At 44.4% G+C, this 16,461-nt stretch overlaps 1 protein-coding gene across 10 annotated transcripts in view; it reads right to left on the reverse strand.

Annotated features, from left to right (window-relative positions):
• LOC109871916 (microtubule-associated protein 4) overlaps positions 1-16,461 on the reverse strand; it is a 51,481-nt gene that overhangs the window by 30,392 nt on the left and 4,628 nt on the right. For 8 of the 10 annotated variants that reach the window (XM_031806591.1, XM_020462947.2, XM_031806590.1 and 5 more), the window contains exons 1-5: positions 14,303-14,502; positions 12,961-13,139; positions 5,806-5,925; positions 5,084-5,170; positions 330-1,613 (exon numbers count right to left, since the gene is read on the reverse strand). In XM_031806591.1, the coding sequence (XP_031662451.1) occupies positions 330-1,613; positions 5,084-5,170; positions 5,806-5,925; positions 12,961-13,139; positions 14,303-14,313 (1,681 nt within the window). In that variant the 5' untranslated portion in view covers positions 14,314-14,502. Of the gene's footprint in view, positions 1-329; positions 1,614-5,083; positions 5,171-5,805; positions 5,926-12,960; positions 13,140-14,302; positions 14,503-16,461 lie in introns of those variants that run through there. The other 2 variants (XM_020462942.2, XM_020462943.2) reach the window with 2 other exon arrangements.

Raw genomic sequence — 16,461 nt, forward strand, 5'->3', positions numbered from 1 at the left:
TAGGAGGTAAAACGAGTTGGGCCGGTCAGCTGACATGATCAGGTAGGTAGACAGACACATAGCAATGAATATGCTATTATAATCATCATCATCAACAGTACAGTACTACAGAGACAGGCCAGACAGTCAGTTAGGTAAGAGGGACCCAAGGCCCAGTCAGACACAGTCAGGTTAAAGAGCAGTGTAATTAGTTAGCATGTTATTACCAGTGCTAATAAACACATAATGGCCGAGCAACAGCAGGCCCAGTCCACAGAGAGAACCATGCACTATAATGTCATCATTCACCCCCATACTGATAGATATGTCCCCTCTTCAGTGTCACCAACCTTCCAGCAGGGGGGGCTCTGGCAGCGGTGGCTCCTGGTGCTCTGTGAGTGGCAGTGTGGTGGGGATAAAGGGCGGGGCTGCAGGGTTGAGGCCTGAGCCCACTGCAGGGCGGGGACTGGGAGTGTCGTGACCAGGCTGGGAGGAGTGGCTAAACAGTGGAGGAGGAGTGGTCTGGAAAGAGGAGGAGGTGATGGTGTTTGGAGGAGGGACCTGGGGTGTGGTCGTCTGGGACTGGGGCTGTGAAGCAGGAGTGCTGGCTTGGGGGGTCTGCATGGCAGAGTCTAGGAAGAGGAAGGTCTTCGAGACCTGGGGGCTAAGAGCCGGGGAGCTCTGAGGGCCCAGCTGCTTCTGGTCAGAAGTAGACGACATGACCTCAGGACGACTATGATCAGAATAATCTTTGTCAGTGAAAGACAGAGCCTTCTTGGGAGGTAGGACATCTTTAGTGGCTAAGGGCGGGGGCATTTTAAAGTCATCAATACACATGGGTTCATAATGGAGGGTAGCGGCAGTGTTTTTAACAGGAGTCTCAGCCTCCCAGTCCATGTTTACCTTGGCAGGGGAAGGTTGCTCAAACATACTGGTAAAAGTGTTTGTAAGGGCAGGGTCTGTGGTGAGGATGTGACTGGGTTTGGGGTTCTCAGTGAGGGGTGGGGCAGTGGGGGTGTGAGAGGGTTTGGTGTCCTCTATAAAACTGCTAAAGGGGTTAGTCTGGGGGCCGGCTACGAGGGAGGAGATGTTCTCCAGGGTTGAACTTAAGAGACCAGAGGCATTTACCATTGCAGACTCCAGGGCCACCGACGCTTGTGTGGCATGAGGTGTCGTTGGCTCCTGGGGTGTTGGCCCCCACTCCTCTGGGAGCTTCATCCTGCTCTTATTCTTCCTGCCCCTGACCCTACCCCCACCCCTCCCTCGGATCTCACACTCCCAGCTCTCCTCCTTGCTTGGGGAGGATGGGCTCAGAGGGCCGTCTGAGGCTCCGCTCTCTGTCTCGCCCTCCTCCTCCTTTGCATCTGGAGCCTCCTGCCTGTCCAATAAGTCATACACCTCCTCCCTGGACCTCCTTTTCTTCTTCTTCCTCTTCTGCTGCTTGCTGCTGCTGTTGACCCCTTCACTCCCCCTCTCGTCCCCAGAGCCGGTCTCCTGGCTGTGGGAGCCGTGTGGGCTGAGGGGGTCGGAGTAGGGGCTCTCCTCCACTGAGTTGCTGGAGGAGAGGGGGAGACCCGCTGTGGCTTGCAGCCTGGACTCACCACCTGCCCAGGAGTTTGGGTTTGTCCAAACTTCTTGATGAGCAGAGAGGAGGAAGGAATGTCACTACCCATAGTAAAGACCATAGTAAAGACCAATAACCAATTGCCAATCCTCTCCATTCATTGCTATGTGTAAAATCAGGGTATATCTTATCCGACCAAAATGTATGAAACTCTTACCACTGAGTAAAATTGGTTCTTTTTAAATAACAAATTAAAATGATTGAATCAATTGTGTGAAATAAAATTGTGCCTTGAGTTTTGAACTGATGTAAGTTAAGTCATACTGACACGACCTCCACTATAATTTATTTACGGCCTGGCCAGTAGGCTTATAGATGTGAATTTTAGGCTTATGGATTACATGTTAGTCTTAAGAGGGACAGTTTTTTGTGTGTGCACTGCTCCGAGCTTGCAGCTGATTGGGTGTGATTCTCCCTGCCGGGGCGAGGCAGGGGGAGAATGGAGATTGTGCTGAGATGGAGCAGTGTGATGTTTACTGTTCACTCGACAGCACATCGCATGAGCGGATGAGCAAATGAATTCATGTACAAGGAACAGGCAGACTGCATAACAACAACAGAGGCAGGTCACATAGAAAAACACAGACAAACAATGAATCAAGAGGAAGGGTTCATGTGACATGGGGTACCCAGAACAAACAAATACTGAGGAGGACAGTGTTAGAAGTAGACAATATTTACATAAAATCATAAATATATGACTAACTGAAAGATACGGTACACACAAAAACAACATACTGCACATGCCCTTTTTCATGTTGTGATAAAGACATAACAAGGCCAAAACCTCTCTGCGTCCATGCGTCTTAGTTAATACTGATGGGTAGTACTCTGCAGGGCAGAGAGAAATGAAAAATAATGAAAAGCTCCTCTCCCCTCTCTCCCCCCAATCATTCATGATCATGTATTTTTCTTCTACATAGTATATCGCTGCCCTCTTCTCTAATTGATTGATGTGCTATTTTCCTTAATGTCCTTCCTTCATGGATTATGTGTCTATGCTAAACAACATGTGCAGCAGATCTGATTATCATTATCATCTATGTTTCATGCAGTATTGGTATTTAAAAAGTGAGGAGTGCATCTTTAATCCAAAGCCTCAGTTTGGCCTCCCGACAGAAGGCACATTACTTCTAGTCTATGTGGCTGCCTCACTCAGAAAGCAATGCCAAAGGTGGGTATGGAGCTCAAGATGAATATTTAAAGATCCATATTTTATATATGTATCCAAATATAACGGAGCACTTCAATGAGGACTTTGATGCGGGGGGGGAGGGGGGGGATTTTGTCTAAGGATTTTTCTATCTTTCTAATAAATAAGGTTAGGAATCCTCACATAATTATTATTGCTTCTCAAAGAAATGTTATAAAGTTACAGTAAGATCTGAGGAATTGCATAATAAGCCAAAGAGTTGTGTGATTTGAACCTTGTAATTCATGCTGGAGCAGCACTGGGTTTCTGCTCTGAAGGCCGCTACATGAAGGTAACCGTTATGTAAGTAACAACTAATACCACTAGCTGGCTATTAACTACAAGTTCTGCATTCGTTTGTACAAAAAAACAGTGGCAATATATCTAAAATGTTCCCTTTGGATTACTAAGGTGCTGGCACTTTGAGGAACCCTCTAGAAGAAGTGACGGTTCTAGTGTACCCTGTTCATGGTCACATTTTAGCTCTATCATCATCAAAACCTATTGGATTTCCTGACATTTGATACTGTGTTTTACTGTAACTGATGACTGGACCTCTGGACATCCCACCCAGGCCCCCAGTTGAACTGCTCTGTGTGAGACAACCTCTTACCTGTGGCCCGGGGCAGAGGGGTAGTGGCCATTGAGTTTAAAGGGGGCCTGGGACTGCTTGGGGGGCTCAGAGGCAAACAGAGGAGAGGCCTTCTGAGGGTTGCCCATAAAAGGCATGCCTGACTGGAATGGAGCCATGCCCCCCACACCTCCTGAACCCATGTTCATGTTCATATTCATGTTCATGTTCATATTCATACTCATGTTCCTGTTCCTGTTCATATTCATGTTAATATTCATGTTCATATTCATGTTCATACTCATGTTCGTGTTCATGTTCATGTTCGTGTTCATATCCATGTTCATGTTCATGTTCATATTCATGTTAATATTCATGTTCATATTCATGTTCATACTCATGTTCATGTTCATATTCATGTTCATATTCATGTTCATGTTCATATTCATGTTCATGTTCATGTTCGTGTTCATATTCATGTTCATATTCATGTTCATATTCATGTTCATGCTCATCATCCCTGGCTGGGAGAAACCTGGGAATGGAATTAAGACAAACAGGTTAATACTATTCTACTATGTGTTATAACTACTCTATTATACAGGTTATTACAATTATATTGTGCTATAATACACAGTGATAAGCACTACGTGTAAGGCTGGCACAATTACCGTATTACAGTATAACCGTGTAATCGATGGTTAGCCTATGGGTTAAGACCATCATGAAAATAAAAGAACCGTCATAACCTAACATAACTTAGTCATCCAAAGGGGAAGTTTGAGATATATTGCCACTGGTTCCCTGAGGGGGAGGACGAACAGCTGACTGAAGATGGGACGGTCGGGCATTCGTGTGGTTGAGTCCGTTTCTTCCATAACATGGACTCTTAACGTGATGAAACGTTGTTGCGCCTTGCTGAAACAAGCAAACTCTTGGCAATTTGACTGGTAAACTCATGGGTACACTAGCAATAGCTGCCTAGTATTGTGATGCAACCATTTCCATGGTAATGTAGAATGTTCATTCAAATGATGTTAACGGATGTGGCTCATGCAATGGATTGTATTTTTGTAATGCCAGTTGAGTTAAGTCAGAGATATTAGAGAAAGGAGGAGATAGGAATCCCATTGGGCAATGAATGGAGAAACATATAATGCCACACACAGCAGATTGTCAACCAATTGCATCCACGTTGTCATGCTGCGTCATGCGGTAGCTAAGCTAATTGTTACTTAATCCCTTCTTAAAGTCAGGGTGTGAGTCGAGAAACATGCCTATTTTCCTTGAAAGTAGGCCTACGTAATGTCACTATTCCAAAGCGATACGATATTACAGAGAACAAGTTGATTATCTCATTTCTCAGAAAAAAATGTGTAATGTTGTACTTCTTGTTCAAGGGATTCATTCTAATGTTGGGTTTTTGAGCTAGCACCCAATTGACTCCCATTCACTTCTTGAAGGAGTGCACCGCACGGCCCATTGATGACGCATACAACGTACACAATGGGCGTAAATACGATTCCAATTCCAATGTGCGTAAAAAAAGAAACGTATATATTATATATTTTGTATGTATTTTCTTTTGCTATTCGAAATGGTTATTTCGGTGACCACGGTCATTTGGCTCTGGCCGTCATTCATAATTACATGACCGTCACAACCCTAACTACATGCTGGTGTTACATAAAAACTTTACAGTATTATTAAGCAGTACCCATGAGAGAGTCTGGCATGTTGCTGTCCTTCATTCCTTTGTTCTGGTTCCCCTCACCAGGCTTTCCCATCATACTAGACACTGGGCCTAGAGATAAGATAGGAGAGAGAGAGAGAGAGAGAGAGAGAGAGAGAGAGAGAGAGAGAGAGAGAGAGAGAGAGAGAGAGAGAGAGAGAGAGAGAGAGAGAGCGAGCGAGAGAGAGAGAGAGAGATAGAGATTAGACGTCAGTTACCAATACCAGATTAGTACACCACAGACACAAATCAGTAGCCATCCTAAACCCCCCAAAGGAGATAGCAATATCATTCACAATCACACAACTCATAGTTAGCTATGACATATGAATGTCCAGATGGTCAGAGAAGACAGCGACAAGGAGACAACAACAACAGCCTTACTTCGATGCAGGCACACGTTTAACTAGGTGTCCTTCAATACTGTACTGCCCAATTTACATTCCTAAGAGTGCCCAGACTGTGCCAGGGATACTTGGCAGGCAGCTCTCGGTAACCAGACAGCTTAATATGCCACAGAGGGACCGTTAGCATCTTAGGCTATTGATGATAGGGATCAGAAAAAGACTATGACAGTAAAAATAGAATCAAATATCGAAACCATGGAAACCTGTCCTTTCACAAAACGCCTTTTCACAGGGCATGCCTTATCACTTGAGCATACACAAGACACTAGAGGAATTCAAACCGGGGGAAAGAACCTTCACCTGAAAGGTAGTCAGTATTGAAGGCAGCCTGTTGTCCAGTTGGACAGGGACGCTTCTCTCCCATTGGTTCCTGCCGCTGCATCCCAGTCCCCATCTGTCCTCCAGGCTTCATACTGGAGCCTGCAACGAAGAGGCAAAGAGCAGAACATCAACATCAGGATTGAAAATCAAGTGTTAGAGATAGGACCAAGTGACTATGTCATTCCCTCTAATTTTTTTCAGTACTGAACAAATTTCAAGTCTGCTGGGCGCAAACTTGAACATTGTGAAAAGTCTTTGCAACAAGTGAGCGTTTACTGTGAACACTGAGGCTGTACCTGCTTTAAGTTCCAGTTATAACAGTGGCCAAGTAAGCTACTGTGGCTATTTGATCATAATGTAGGTCTATCAGAGTGGACTACCATCAAAAACAGCCAATGTGTTGTGTTCAATGTAGGCCTACATTCCATGAGACTTTTGAAAAAAACATGCAGGGTTTGACATTAACCTGCTTACCCACTTGTCCTGCAGTCAAGGAGGTGATTGAAAATGTTGTTGTGTTGTTTGATGCAAGAATCCACTTCACAAAATACATTCATTATTTTTTCCATACCATTATTACAGAGAATCAGACAAAGTATGCTACCCTCAAAATATAACACTGTCCCTTAAAGACAAAAAAAAAAGCTCTTTACCTGACTTACTTTTCAAATATGTCTAGTAATGTACACATTTTATGCTCTTTTAAGAAGCAATCACTCCACCATTGCTGACTACAAATAGTTTATAACTGGGCTAATAACTCACTAACTAGCAAAGGATATGAAAAAATGTGAACACTTGGCTACATGCAGCTCTCGCTTTGATCTCAAAACAAGCGCACCTACTTACGACCGCTCATGCTGTAAACACAGTCCAGTACAAAGTGAATGGCACAGATCCATATATAGCAATGGTCTATTTGCATATCAGCCTACTGCAGCTCTGATTGGTTATGCAGCACTGGTCTGTTTAGAGTACAGACTGAGTCGTGCTTGTCAATGCAATGGAATCCTACTCTGATGCGTTCTGCCTACAACAACATCTCTTGCATAGTTTGTTTCGGCATGTTGCATTGAAAGTGGCTAATATTGTGTTGATTTGATCACAATTCCCACAGTAAAGGGAGACCTTGATAGTGTTAACTAAAGGCGAAAACTCGAGAAAGTTAAGTGAAGTTCAACCTTGTGCTTCTCTGCGCGGGCTGATATTTCTTCTGCACGGCAGTCCCGAGGGTACAGCACAACCATGCACGCTTGCAGCTTAGCTCACATTGCATGTGACCATGCTAAGCTAAAGTAACTAACTCTGTTGCCCCTGCCTAATATTTAAAGTGACAAAATTGACCAAAGGTGATGTTGCTTTGGGGGCTTTAAGATTTTTTTTTTTATTGTATACTATAATTCTGAACTACTGAAAAATACGGTAATTTTGGGAAATTACCGGTAGATTTGCAACCGTACCACTGACAAAGCTTGCAAGCAAAATTGCCCTCCTGGTTTCAATGTAGGCTACAGTGTCTTTCATAGGTATTTGGAAACAGTTCTATATATTTTTGCTATACTAGGCTACTCTATAAATGTTTAGTTCTATGAACTCCACCTCCAACAACTGATAAGCACATTGAATACAGCCCACCTGGTCTAAAGTGTCAGTTGATGTCTGGCCTAGACTATTCTAATGTGTCTCAGGGTGCTGTCCCTAAAAGCAGCCCTCTCTGGTACACAGCAGAGGGGTGACAGTGATGAGAGGGGACAGTACAGGACCGTGGGCCATTACTATGGTTACGCAACCAACCAACCAGACGAGAGCATCTGAGGTTCTGGCGGCAAACCCTTTCCCGTCTGTGTCATAACTGATTGACATAAAAACCTCAGCTAAAGCTTAAATTCCAGCCTAGAGGAACTCACTGCACTATCTGGTGTTTATTCCTGTAGGGCTATGCAGATTTACCAGATCTTTCGGCCCATATACATTCAAACACACACAACCCCAGAGAAATCATTGCATGTCAATCTGAGCTCTTCTGCTTGACTAGATGCAACTTAGGTGATATTACAAAAAGAAAGTCATAAAGTGTAGAGTCAGATACTGTGTGATATGTCCTGCAATGAGACATACAAAATACCAAACGGGGAGAAATACACACACACACCAATTTCTAGTGATAAATACCAGCACAGCTTTCATGATAAAACAAAGATATCTGAAAGAGTCACGTGAGGGAAAGTGTAAGTCCCAGTATGTTGTGTTGCTCAGCAACAGCAGCCTCTGGGGACCATCAAGGTGTTGGTCCTCTCCTATGTATGTTCCAAGCAGCACGTCCGCCTCCCCTCAGGACCCTTAAGTGGAGTTATGCCAACACAGCCCAAAAACCACATCCCCACTGCCCCAGCAACACCCTAGCCGGACTGGCACGGTGTCTGAGCTGACATCAGTCCTGGCACGCAGAGCATGGCAAAGACTTCCCTGGCATAGGAGCCCAGAGTTTCCAATGCCCCAGAGGATGGCACGGAACCAGTGGAACCAGGGCTAACAATATCACACTGGTTTTAGAATACACGCGGAGCATCTGATCGGACAACAGATACAGTAGACTGCAGTCAGAGCTCTCACAGTCACAGGTAACTATAAATAGTTTCACTTTGAAAGTGTTGTAGGCTACACTGTATTATTTAGGTCTCTTGTCTGGTGCAGTATTGTATGATACCTCAGAAAGTAAATACGGTCCAGGCTATTCTCGGTTAAATTGAAAGGGACACCTAAATTATGTGTTTGGGGAGTTTGAACTCTCTGGTTTCAGAAGTGAACTACAAGGGATGCCCTGGGATCGCTGATGGAGGTAAAAAACATATGGATATTCAAGACAAGTAGCCTGACAGAGGGGAAATTAGGAGCCTAAACTGCAGGCAGGGATATCAAATACAAAGATCCTGATGTGACACAAGGGTCCAGGAGCAATAATAACAATAAGAGAATTAAACTCTTAAAAGCAGACGCGCTGTGAGGTAGCTAGTGTCCAGACCAAAAGAATGCCAAGTCATGCCGGGTGCAATGGCTCCCTCTGTACTCTGCCGGAGGAGTCACAATGACCTTCCTCCCTCTCCCTCACTCCATCAGCACAGAAGCATGTCTGCTAGCCCGGCACTTACATAAGGACACCCTTACGTAAGGACACCCTTACGTAAGGTGCAGATTGGAGGTTAAGCAGACATTTGATGATTTCTGTTTTAGAACAGTAACTAAATAAGGCTGTGGTTGTGAGAAATTATTTGTAAAATACGTTGTACGTGACTGACATTCACGAGCATGTTAAATTCCTGCAGTTCACGAGGATGAAGGAGGGAGTTGTGTTGTTTATGTAGGAGGGATGGAACGCCCTCCATGGGTTGCTAATGGACCACTTATAAAGTATGGTGTATGTGTTCTGTGCTAAGGAGTTTACACCCACACTGAATACACAAGTAATTAGCTTACACCAGCTGCTATGGTATAGTCCCAATAGGCTGTAGGTGAATGACACATAGGCCTAACGCTGGACATAACACATAAGATAATGTTCCAGGGGCTATTTCTCATTTCTAAGACATTGTTCAAGGGCTATTTCTTAGACGCCAGAGAACTGATAAAGTCCATCGTCTTCTATCGCCTCTATCGCCTGACAGGGAATCAGCTGAAGCCTCAGCTCCAGACGGTCCCTGTGGGGTTGATATGCACTCAGCTTGTCAAACCTCTCCAGTGCAACGCCACCATTTGGCAGGCACACCCAGCTTCAGCCTCCTCCACCATGAGAGTCGTGTTTCAGCTGCACACATATCTGTTCGCCGGTTATGGGATAATTGGTGTAAGCAAAAAGAGAAAACGGCTTCATTTCCATGATAATGATTACTGCTGTACAGTGAGAGGAGCTGTTTTGAATTCCCTCCTGTATACACATGGCTTTCTCTCATTTTGTGTTGCTGTTTGTCATAAGCACATGTAGGCCTGATCTTTGATTCTTTACTACCAACAGACGGAGGGAAAAACCAAATCAAAGTATCCAATTCTATATGACAACTCCGTATGACAATCGACCAAGTAAACAACAAATGACTTTGTGATTGAAGGACATGGGGGAAGGAGAGAAGGGGAAGGATTCTGGGAAAGCCTTTAATTATTGATGAACACAGCAATGACTTTGTGTAGGTCAAGGAGAGGGGGGCAAAAGTTCAGTGCAAGATGAATTTGATGGCAGTGCATGACAACAACATGGGTTGAATCCCTTTACTCATGCTAAGATGATAGACTGATACAATAACTTCATTTAGTGTGTATTTTCCACTGACATTGTACATGCAAATATACATTATCCTTCTTGTCTTTCAAGGTAGTGTGGCTTCAGTTCAGGGAAGAACGCATGTTGAATTGTCACTACAAATCAGACATGCTAAAAATATTGACGAGATCCAACAGAAAGCTAAATCAGATCATTTTTTTGTTTTAAACTTACAGTATCAAAGAAGAGGATTAGTGTAGAGTACGTGACTGATTAGCAGCAAATGCTCTCATATTTCCTTGGGAAACTCTTGATCTACACAGCGGCTGACCAGAGCTCTTGCTTTAAAAGCATCAATCATTATACAGTACAGAGGAGATGCTGAAATCAGCACACAAACACAGATCTGCACTGCCAACACTGGTGTTGTGTCTTTTTGATGAGCCAGAGCTGTTTCCTCCTTCTGCTACGGTTGATGTTCCAGCATACTGCAGTCACATGCTAACCGCAGAGCCTCTATCATGCAGCACACTGCGGGAACGAGCTAACATGCTACATTGTACACTGTGTTCTGTATGCCCTCCTGAAATAAACCCCCATACTGTAGCGTAGCCTAAGGATGTTGATTTATCTTAATTAGACATCATTCAATTAAGCAGCTGTGTGGAAAAGCTGACGTCATCTGTGTCAATCAACTCCACTTTTAAAGAAATCAATGTGTTCAGTTCGGATTGACATAGAGGTCATAAAGCCTCAGAAGTCAAAGAATGCCACCTTTAATCCACCCCTAATCCTAATCAATTGTTTTGACTGAATATGCATGTGAATATTTACAGTTCGAGAGCAGGACAATTAACATGGAACCGATGTTGCCAAGACACCAGAGGAGAGGATGTTCATGGCCCGGGTTAATTGACATTGCTGTGTCCTGACTTGTGCATGACTGAGTTTGTTATATTGCTCCAGTCAGGGCTATGCTAATGCTGCCCTAATGCTGTCTCCAGGCTGACACTTCTGGAAGTGACATGACACGAGGAGAGACAAAGAAAGAGAAGGAGTGTGGGAGAGACGGACAAAGACAGTGATAGTCATCTAGATGGAGAGAGGGCGAGAGAGAGAGAGAAGTAGAAAGGAAGAGGGGGAGATAGAGGTGAGAGAGTGATAGATGGAGAGAGAGGGAGAGAAAGGGATTGCTCTGAGTGCTTGGAGTCTGTCTGTCTGAGGTATAATGAGACTGTCTGTGGTTAGAGAGTTGGATCTGAAGGAACTGACTGGCAGGAAGGATATTATATCTGGAGTGGAGGAGACTTATACATTTGAACTTTATCATATTACAGATCACATGTATTTGCTGGCTACTGCTGCTGTAACATTGAGGAACAGCGTCCAATGGTAGAGTTGGGAAAAATAATATTCATTCTCTGAACTTTTTCTTTGATTGTTTTTTCTCTCACTTTCTATGTTGTTATTCCTGTGCAAATTAGGAATTGCACTCTGGGGCTAAAATACCAATTGCCATCCAACATAGAGGATGATTCAGCTGTGAAAATGTGCCCTTGCAACACAATAAACCATTACAATGGAGGGTTAACCACAGTGACGGGAGTGGCCCAAAGGAGTGAATTTCCCCAAATGCTCATGACAGAGTTGTCATGAACTGTGAAGTACTTTCTTGGTAGATGGAAACAAACACAGAAGTTTTCCAGTAGCCAAAATATTTTTGGATGAAATTTCTCTCAGATAGAATCAGGGGGAAGTTGCCACCCAAGATGAAGTTCAAGTTCAGAAAAAAATCTGTTCACAATAACATCAGTGCACAATACCACTGAATCACAGAGATCCCAAAGACTACCAAAGAAATGGAGTGAGTTAAAATCCTATTTTTTTAAATACATAAATTGTCCCTCTTTAACTCCGCTCTTTGGTTCAGGTTGACCCACAAACTGAAAAGGCAATTCCACCACTTTTCAACCTAATATTCATTGTCTCCAGCACCGAACCAGTGTCTAAATACTGTATGTGTTAAAAAGAAGCTCCTAAATAATCCTTCTCTGTGACATCACAGGGTAGAATTAAACATACATAACAATATAGATATATTTTCAAACCATGCAAAACGTTCTAGCTAAGGGGAGGGTGTTTACTTGCTCCCCATGTCACCACGAATCTCATAGTGTTTGAAAATCACTGTTTTTAAAATGCTTTACCTTTTTTGGGACGACGTCATCGTGTAGACGTTTTTACTTTTCTCTACAAATCATAGATAGGCTCCATTTTCACCTGTATAGACTCTAGCATTGCACTGGAGATCATCAGAATGAGGTTCCAAAGTGGTGGAATTGCATTTCAACACAGTAGGATGGCAGCTACAGACCAAAACAAACAACACATCCACACACACACCCACGAGAGTTCGGATGCACACGTTCCCACAGGCACCCACACACACACACACGCACGACGCACGCACGCACACACGCTGTGGCAGGAAGAGAGCACAGTAAATAACAGGCGCTGGAGAAGGTGGTTCTGTTCCTGAACATTGTCTGGCCTGGTTCCTCCGTCCCTTAGGTCTCCTCTCTCTCATGATACATATACTATACTGTACACACAATAGCATATGTGCATGATATTGTATGCATATGAGATAAGGATAATCTGCATAGATAAAATAAGGGTTAAAGCGGAGTCAGGGAACTCACAGAGTGTCAGGGAACTCACAGAGTGTCGATCCTAAAGTTGTAAACAGCTGGCATTAAGGTATACGTCACAATATATGCATTTACTGAGCAGAAGAATCAGCTAAATCCTCTCCCTGGATTGTCTCTCTGCTGCCCCAATTCTCTATGGGTTTTCCCATTCCATCCTGCACCCCAGTTTACCTTTACCATCCTTCCCGTCCAGCAGAGGGCGGTAGTCAGTCTTTTCCACAGTCTCGCCTACTTTGTCATCAAAGGTCTCTTTCTCCAGGGAAGCCATGAAGTCCCTCCTCACCAGGTTGTCCGGGCCCGACTGGGGCGCCCCATCCGTGAGAGCGTCATGCAAGCTCAGGTCCATGGTCCTGGGGAGGGAGAAAGGAGGTTAGAGGTCATAGAGTATCATCATCATCATTCACATCATTATCCTCATCAGTACAAGATTTCGCACTAACCCCATACTGCATTTCTCTATAGCCGTATACTGGTATGGAGGCCCACTAGTCAGAGCTTTTAATGATGGCTGATCTTGGCTAATGGACGTCACCATTTATGCACCCCACTAAATCCAGCTGCAGTCAAACCAGCAACACTAAATCCAGCTGCAGTCAAACCAGCAACACTAAATCCAGCTGCAGTAAAACCAGCAACACTAAATCCAGCTGCAGTCAAACCAGCAACACTAAATCCAGCTGCAGTCAAACCAGCAACACTAAATCTAGCTGCAGTCAAACCAGCAACACTAAATCCAGCTGCAGTCAAACCGGCCACACTAAGTCCACCTGCAGTCAAACCGGCCACACTAAATCCAGCTGCAGTCAAACCAGCCACACTAAATCCAGCTGCAGTCAAACCGGCCACACTAAATCCAGCTGCAGTCAAACCAGCCACACTAAATCCAGCTGCACTCAAACCAGCCACACTAAATCCAGCTGCAGTCAAACCGGCCACACTAAATCCAGCTCCAGTCAAACCAGCCATACTAAATCCAGCTGCAGTCAAACCACTGTCTCTCTACCATGGGGGGATTCAGTCCAAAAGGTCATCTCTTAATGTGTGTGTGTGGGGGGGTGAAGCCGAGGGGATATAGCCTAGCTGACAGAGACCATCCCCCAGCCCATAATAACAACAGGGTTTGGCAAAAAACTTACCAAGGTTTATATTGTTAGCCAAAACGCATGTGGTGTTGTTAGACACAGTGGCTCTGGGAAGAGACCAGCACAGGGCTATTCTCCAGGGGCCACCCTTCCAAATGTTATTTCATTCGAAGCCTGGGATCCCAGGCTAGCATAGGGCTCATGCAAAATTGAGCAAAGACAGAAAAATGAAGAATGGATGGAAATTATGTCACCGTCATTGCATTCATTCTCCCCCTGTAGCATCTATCTCTAACACATCCTCTCTCCCCCTAAAGACACAAGTGACACAAACAGTACACCACTGCAGCTAGCTGTCTTCACACTACACTAGTATCCACCACCGCAAAACAGATAATCAACTAAGCCTATTCAGGCCAACAGTATATTACCCCCATAACATGCTGTGGTTTTTGTAGTTGCGCTGTGAATCTCAGAAGACAGCGACAGGCTATCATATGAAAGTGATTTCCAGTCGCTGTTAGATCTGATAGCCGGATCAGTGGAACTGCAATAAAGACATCATGGAACCCCGCCACTGTGTCCTAAAAGGCAGAGAAATCATTCGGGAGTGCCGTCTGAAACACGCACAGTACCCAATGAATGGAGAGTACTCACTACATCAAAGTGTCTGCAAAGAAACCTGGAGGGGGTACGGTCTAAACTGTGGAAGTTAATAATTACCCTGGATTATCAATTCAAATGAAGGTGAAAGAGGGTAGTTATGGTTAATTTGTTGCAGAACAGCGTGTTTTTGTCTGCCTTTAGTGATCCAGCCCTGCGTGCTACAGTGCAGTAGGGGATAGAAGCATCCAAGCTTTAGTTAGAGGGAGGACATTCTCCTCTCTTCACAGTGCACCATTTACTCCTCATAATGAGTGTATCTTTGTGAGACAGACAGCAAAACTAATACATATGTTGAGAGCTGCTCTACACAAAAGGTCTATCAGTGGCACTCACAGACGCACAGACACACAGACACACACTCTCAAACACACAACTTCATTATTTTTTTCCACCCGTCCCTTCAACTCACCCACTCTCTCCTCATCCACACACGAACAAGCGATGATTGTTCTATTTCTACACAAACACACACACACACAGACACAGACACACACACACACACACACACACACACACACACACACACACACACACACACACACACACACACACACACACACACACACACACACACACACACACACACACACACACACACACATACACACACACACACACTCTCACAAAAATATCTTCATGCTGTCATTGTGCAGCAGCCTGCAGATTTGCGTACGTACAGTGTTTGTTGGCCATGATTGAAACTGTGCCCCATTGTTTTGGGAGCAGCCACACCAAGTACAGTTGGACTAGTCAGATTACTACATTGACACACTGTAGCAGCCCCTAGGAGAGAGAGAATACTGCGTGACACAGAAAACTCATCAAAATTCACACAGTCAAAAATAACGCATTCAGGCAGGACCACAGCAGGGTGTCAGCAGTGAGCGAGTAAAATAGCTAGATCACAGCTCAGCTTTTATGCATCCATCCAAATATTGAAAAGACGTTTGTGTGATTATTATGCAAGGGCATGCAAACATTAGATGAATAATCCTACAACAGCCCCTGTCTCAACTCCGTCTCCTCTACAATTCCTTTTATACACCTCTCCCATTAAAGTTTCTGCTTACCTCACTTGTCTTTCTTCTCCACAGTCCTTCACGTTCTCTGATCCCAATTCTAAGGTCATCATTTTTCAGACCCTCTTTCTTTCCCTTCTTTCTTAAAGGTACGTTTTTTCCATTCAAAGCCCAAGTTCTCTCCACCTCTAACCTCTCTATGTCTGTAACTCCATTCACCCACCCCCTGGTGTTCAGACAGCTGTTCAGATGGCTGCATCCCCAAGTCTGACCGCTACATCTGCTCTACAACTCCCCAGTTTTGAGTGCAACATCGGACATTTCCCATTTAAAACGAAGGAGCATAATTCTGCTTTATGCTCACATTGAGTGTAAAAGCCTGAGAGAGCAGCTGGTACTGCTGCATGGGGATTAGTGCAAGCTAGAGTCAACCCTAGTCCCCCACGTCCACATGCAGCCAGGACATGTTATATTAGACTCCATCCTTCCCTCCGTCTGTCACGCAATCATCCCCAAAAACCACAGCGGGCCTACTGTAACACACAGCCTAGCCTAACACAGTACAGAGAGGCCTGGGCCAGCAGCTTGGCAGGGAATCCCTGGATTTATCCTGCCATCCAAAGCAACAGCCTTGTTCAGGGGATGGTGTTTCTGTTTACACAAAATGCTCTCAGTAAGCCTCATTCGACACTCATATTCCCATATGTTAATTCCCCCATTTTACTGTAAAAGGCATAGTAATCCAATAGTTATGATCACCAAGCAAAATATTGTACTGTGTACTCCCCCACTTTATTGGCAGATATGTATCTAACCTCTGACTGCCAACACCAGATGACTGACTAACATAGCAACACCTACCTAAAGACCGTTGATCTGTTGCACTAGGGTTGATGATCGGTTTT

The sequence above is a fragment of the Oncorhynchus kisutch genome, linkage group LG27 (genome assembly GCF_002021735.2).
Source record: "Oncorhynchus kisutch isolate 150728-3 linkage group LG27, Okis_V2, whole genome shotgun sequence".
NCBI classification, from domain to species: Eukaryota; Metazoa; Chordata; class Actinopteri; order Salmoniformes; family Salmonidae; genus Oncorhynchus; species Oncorhynchus kisutch.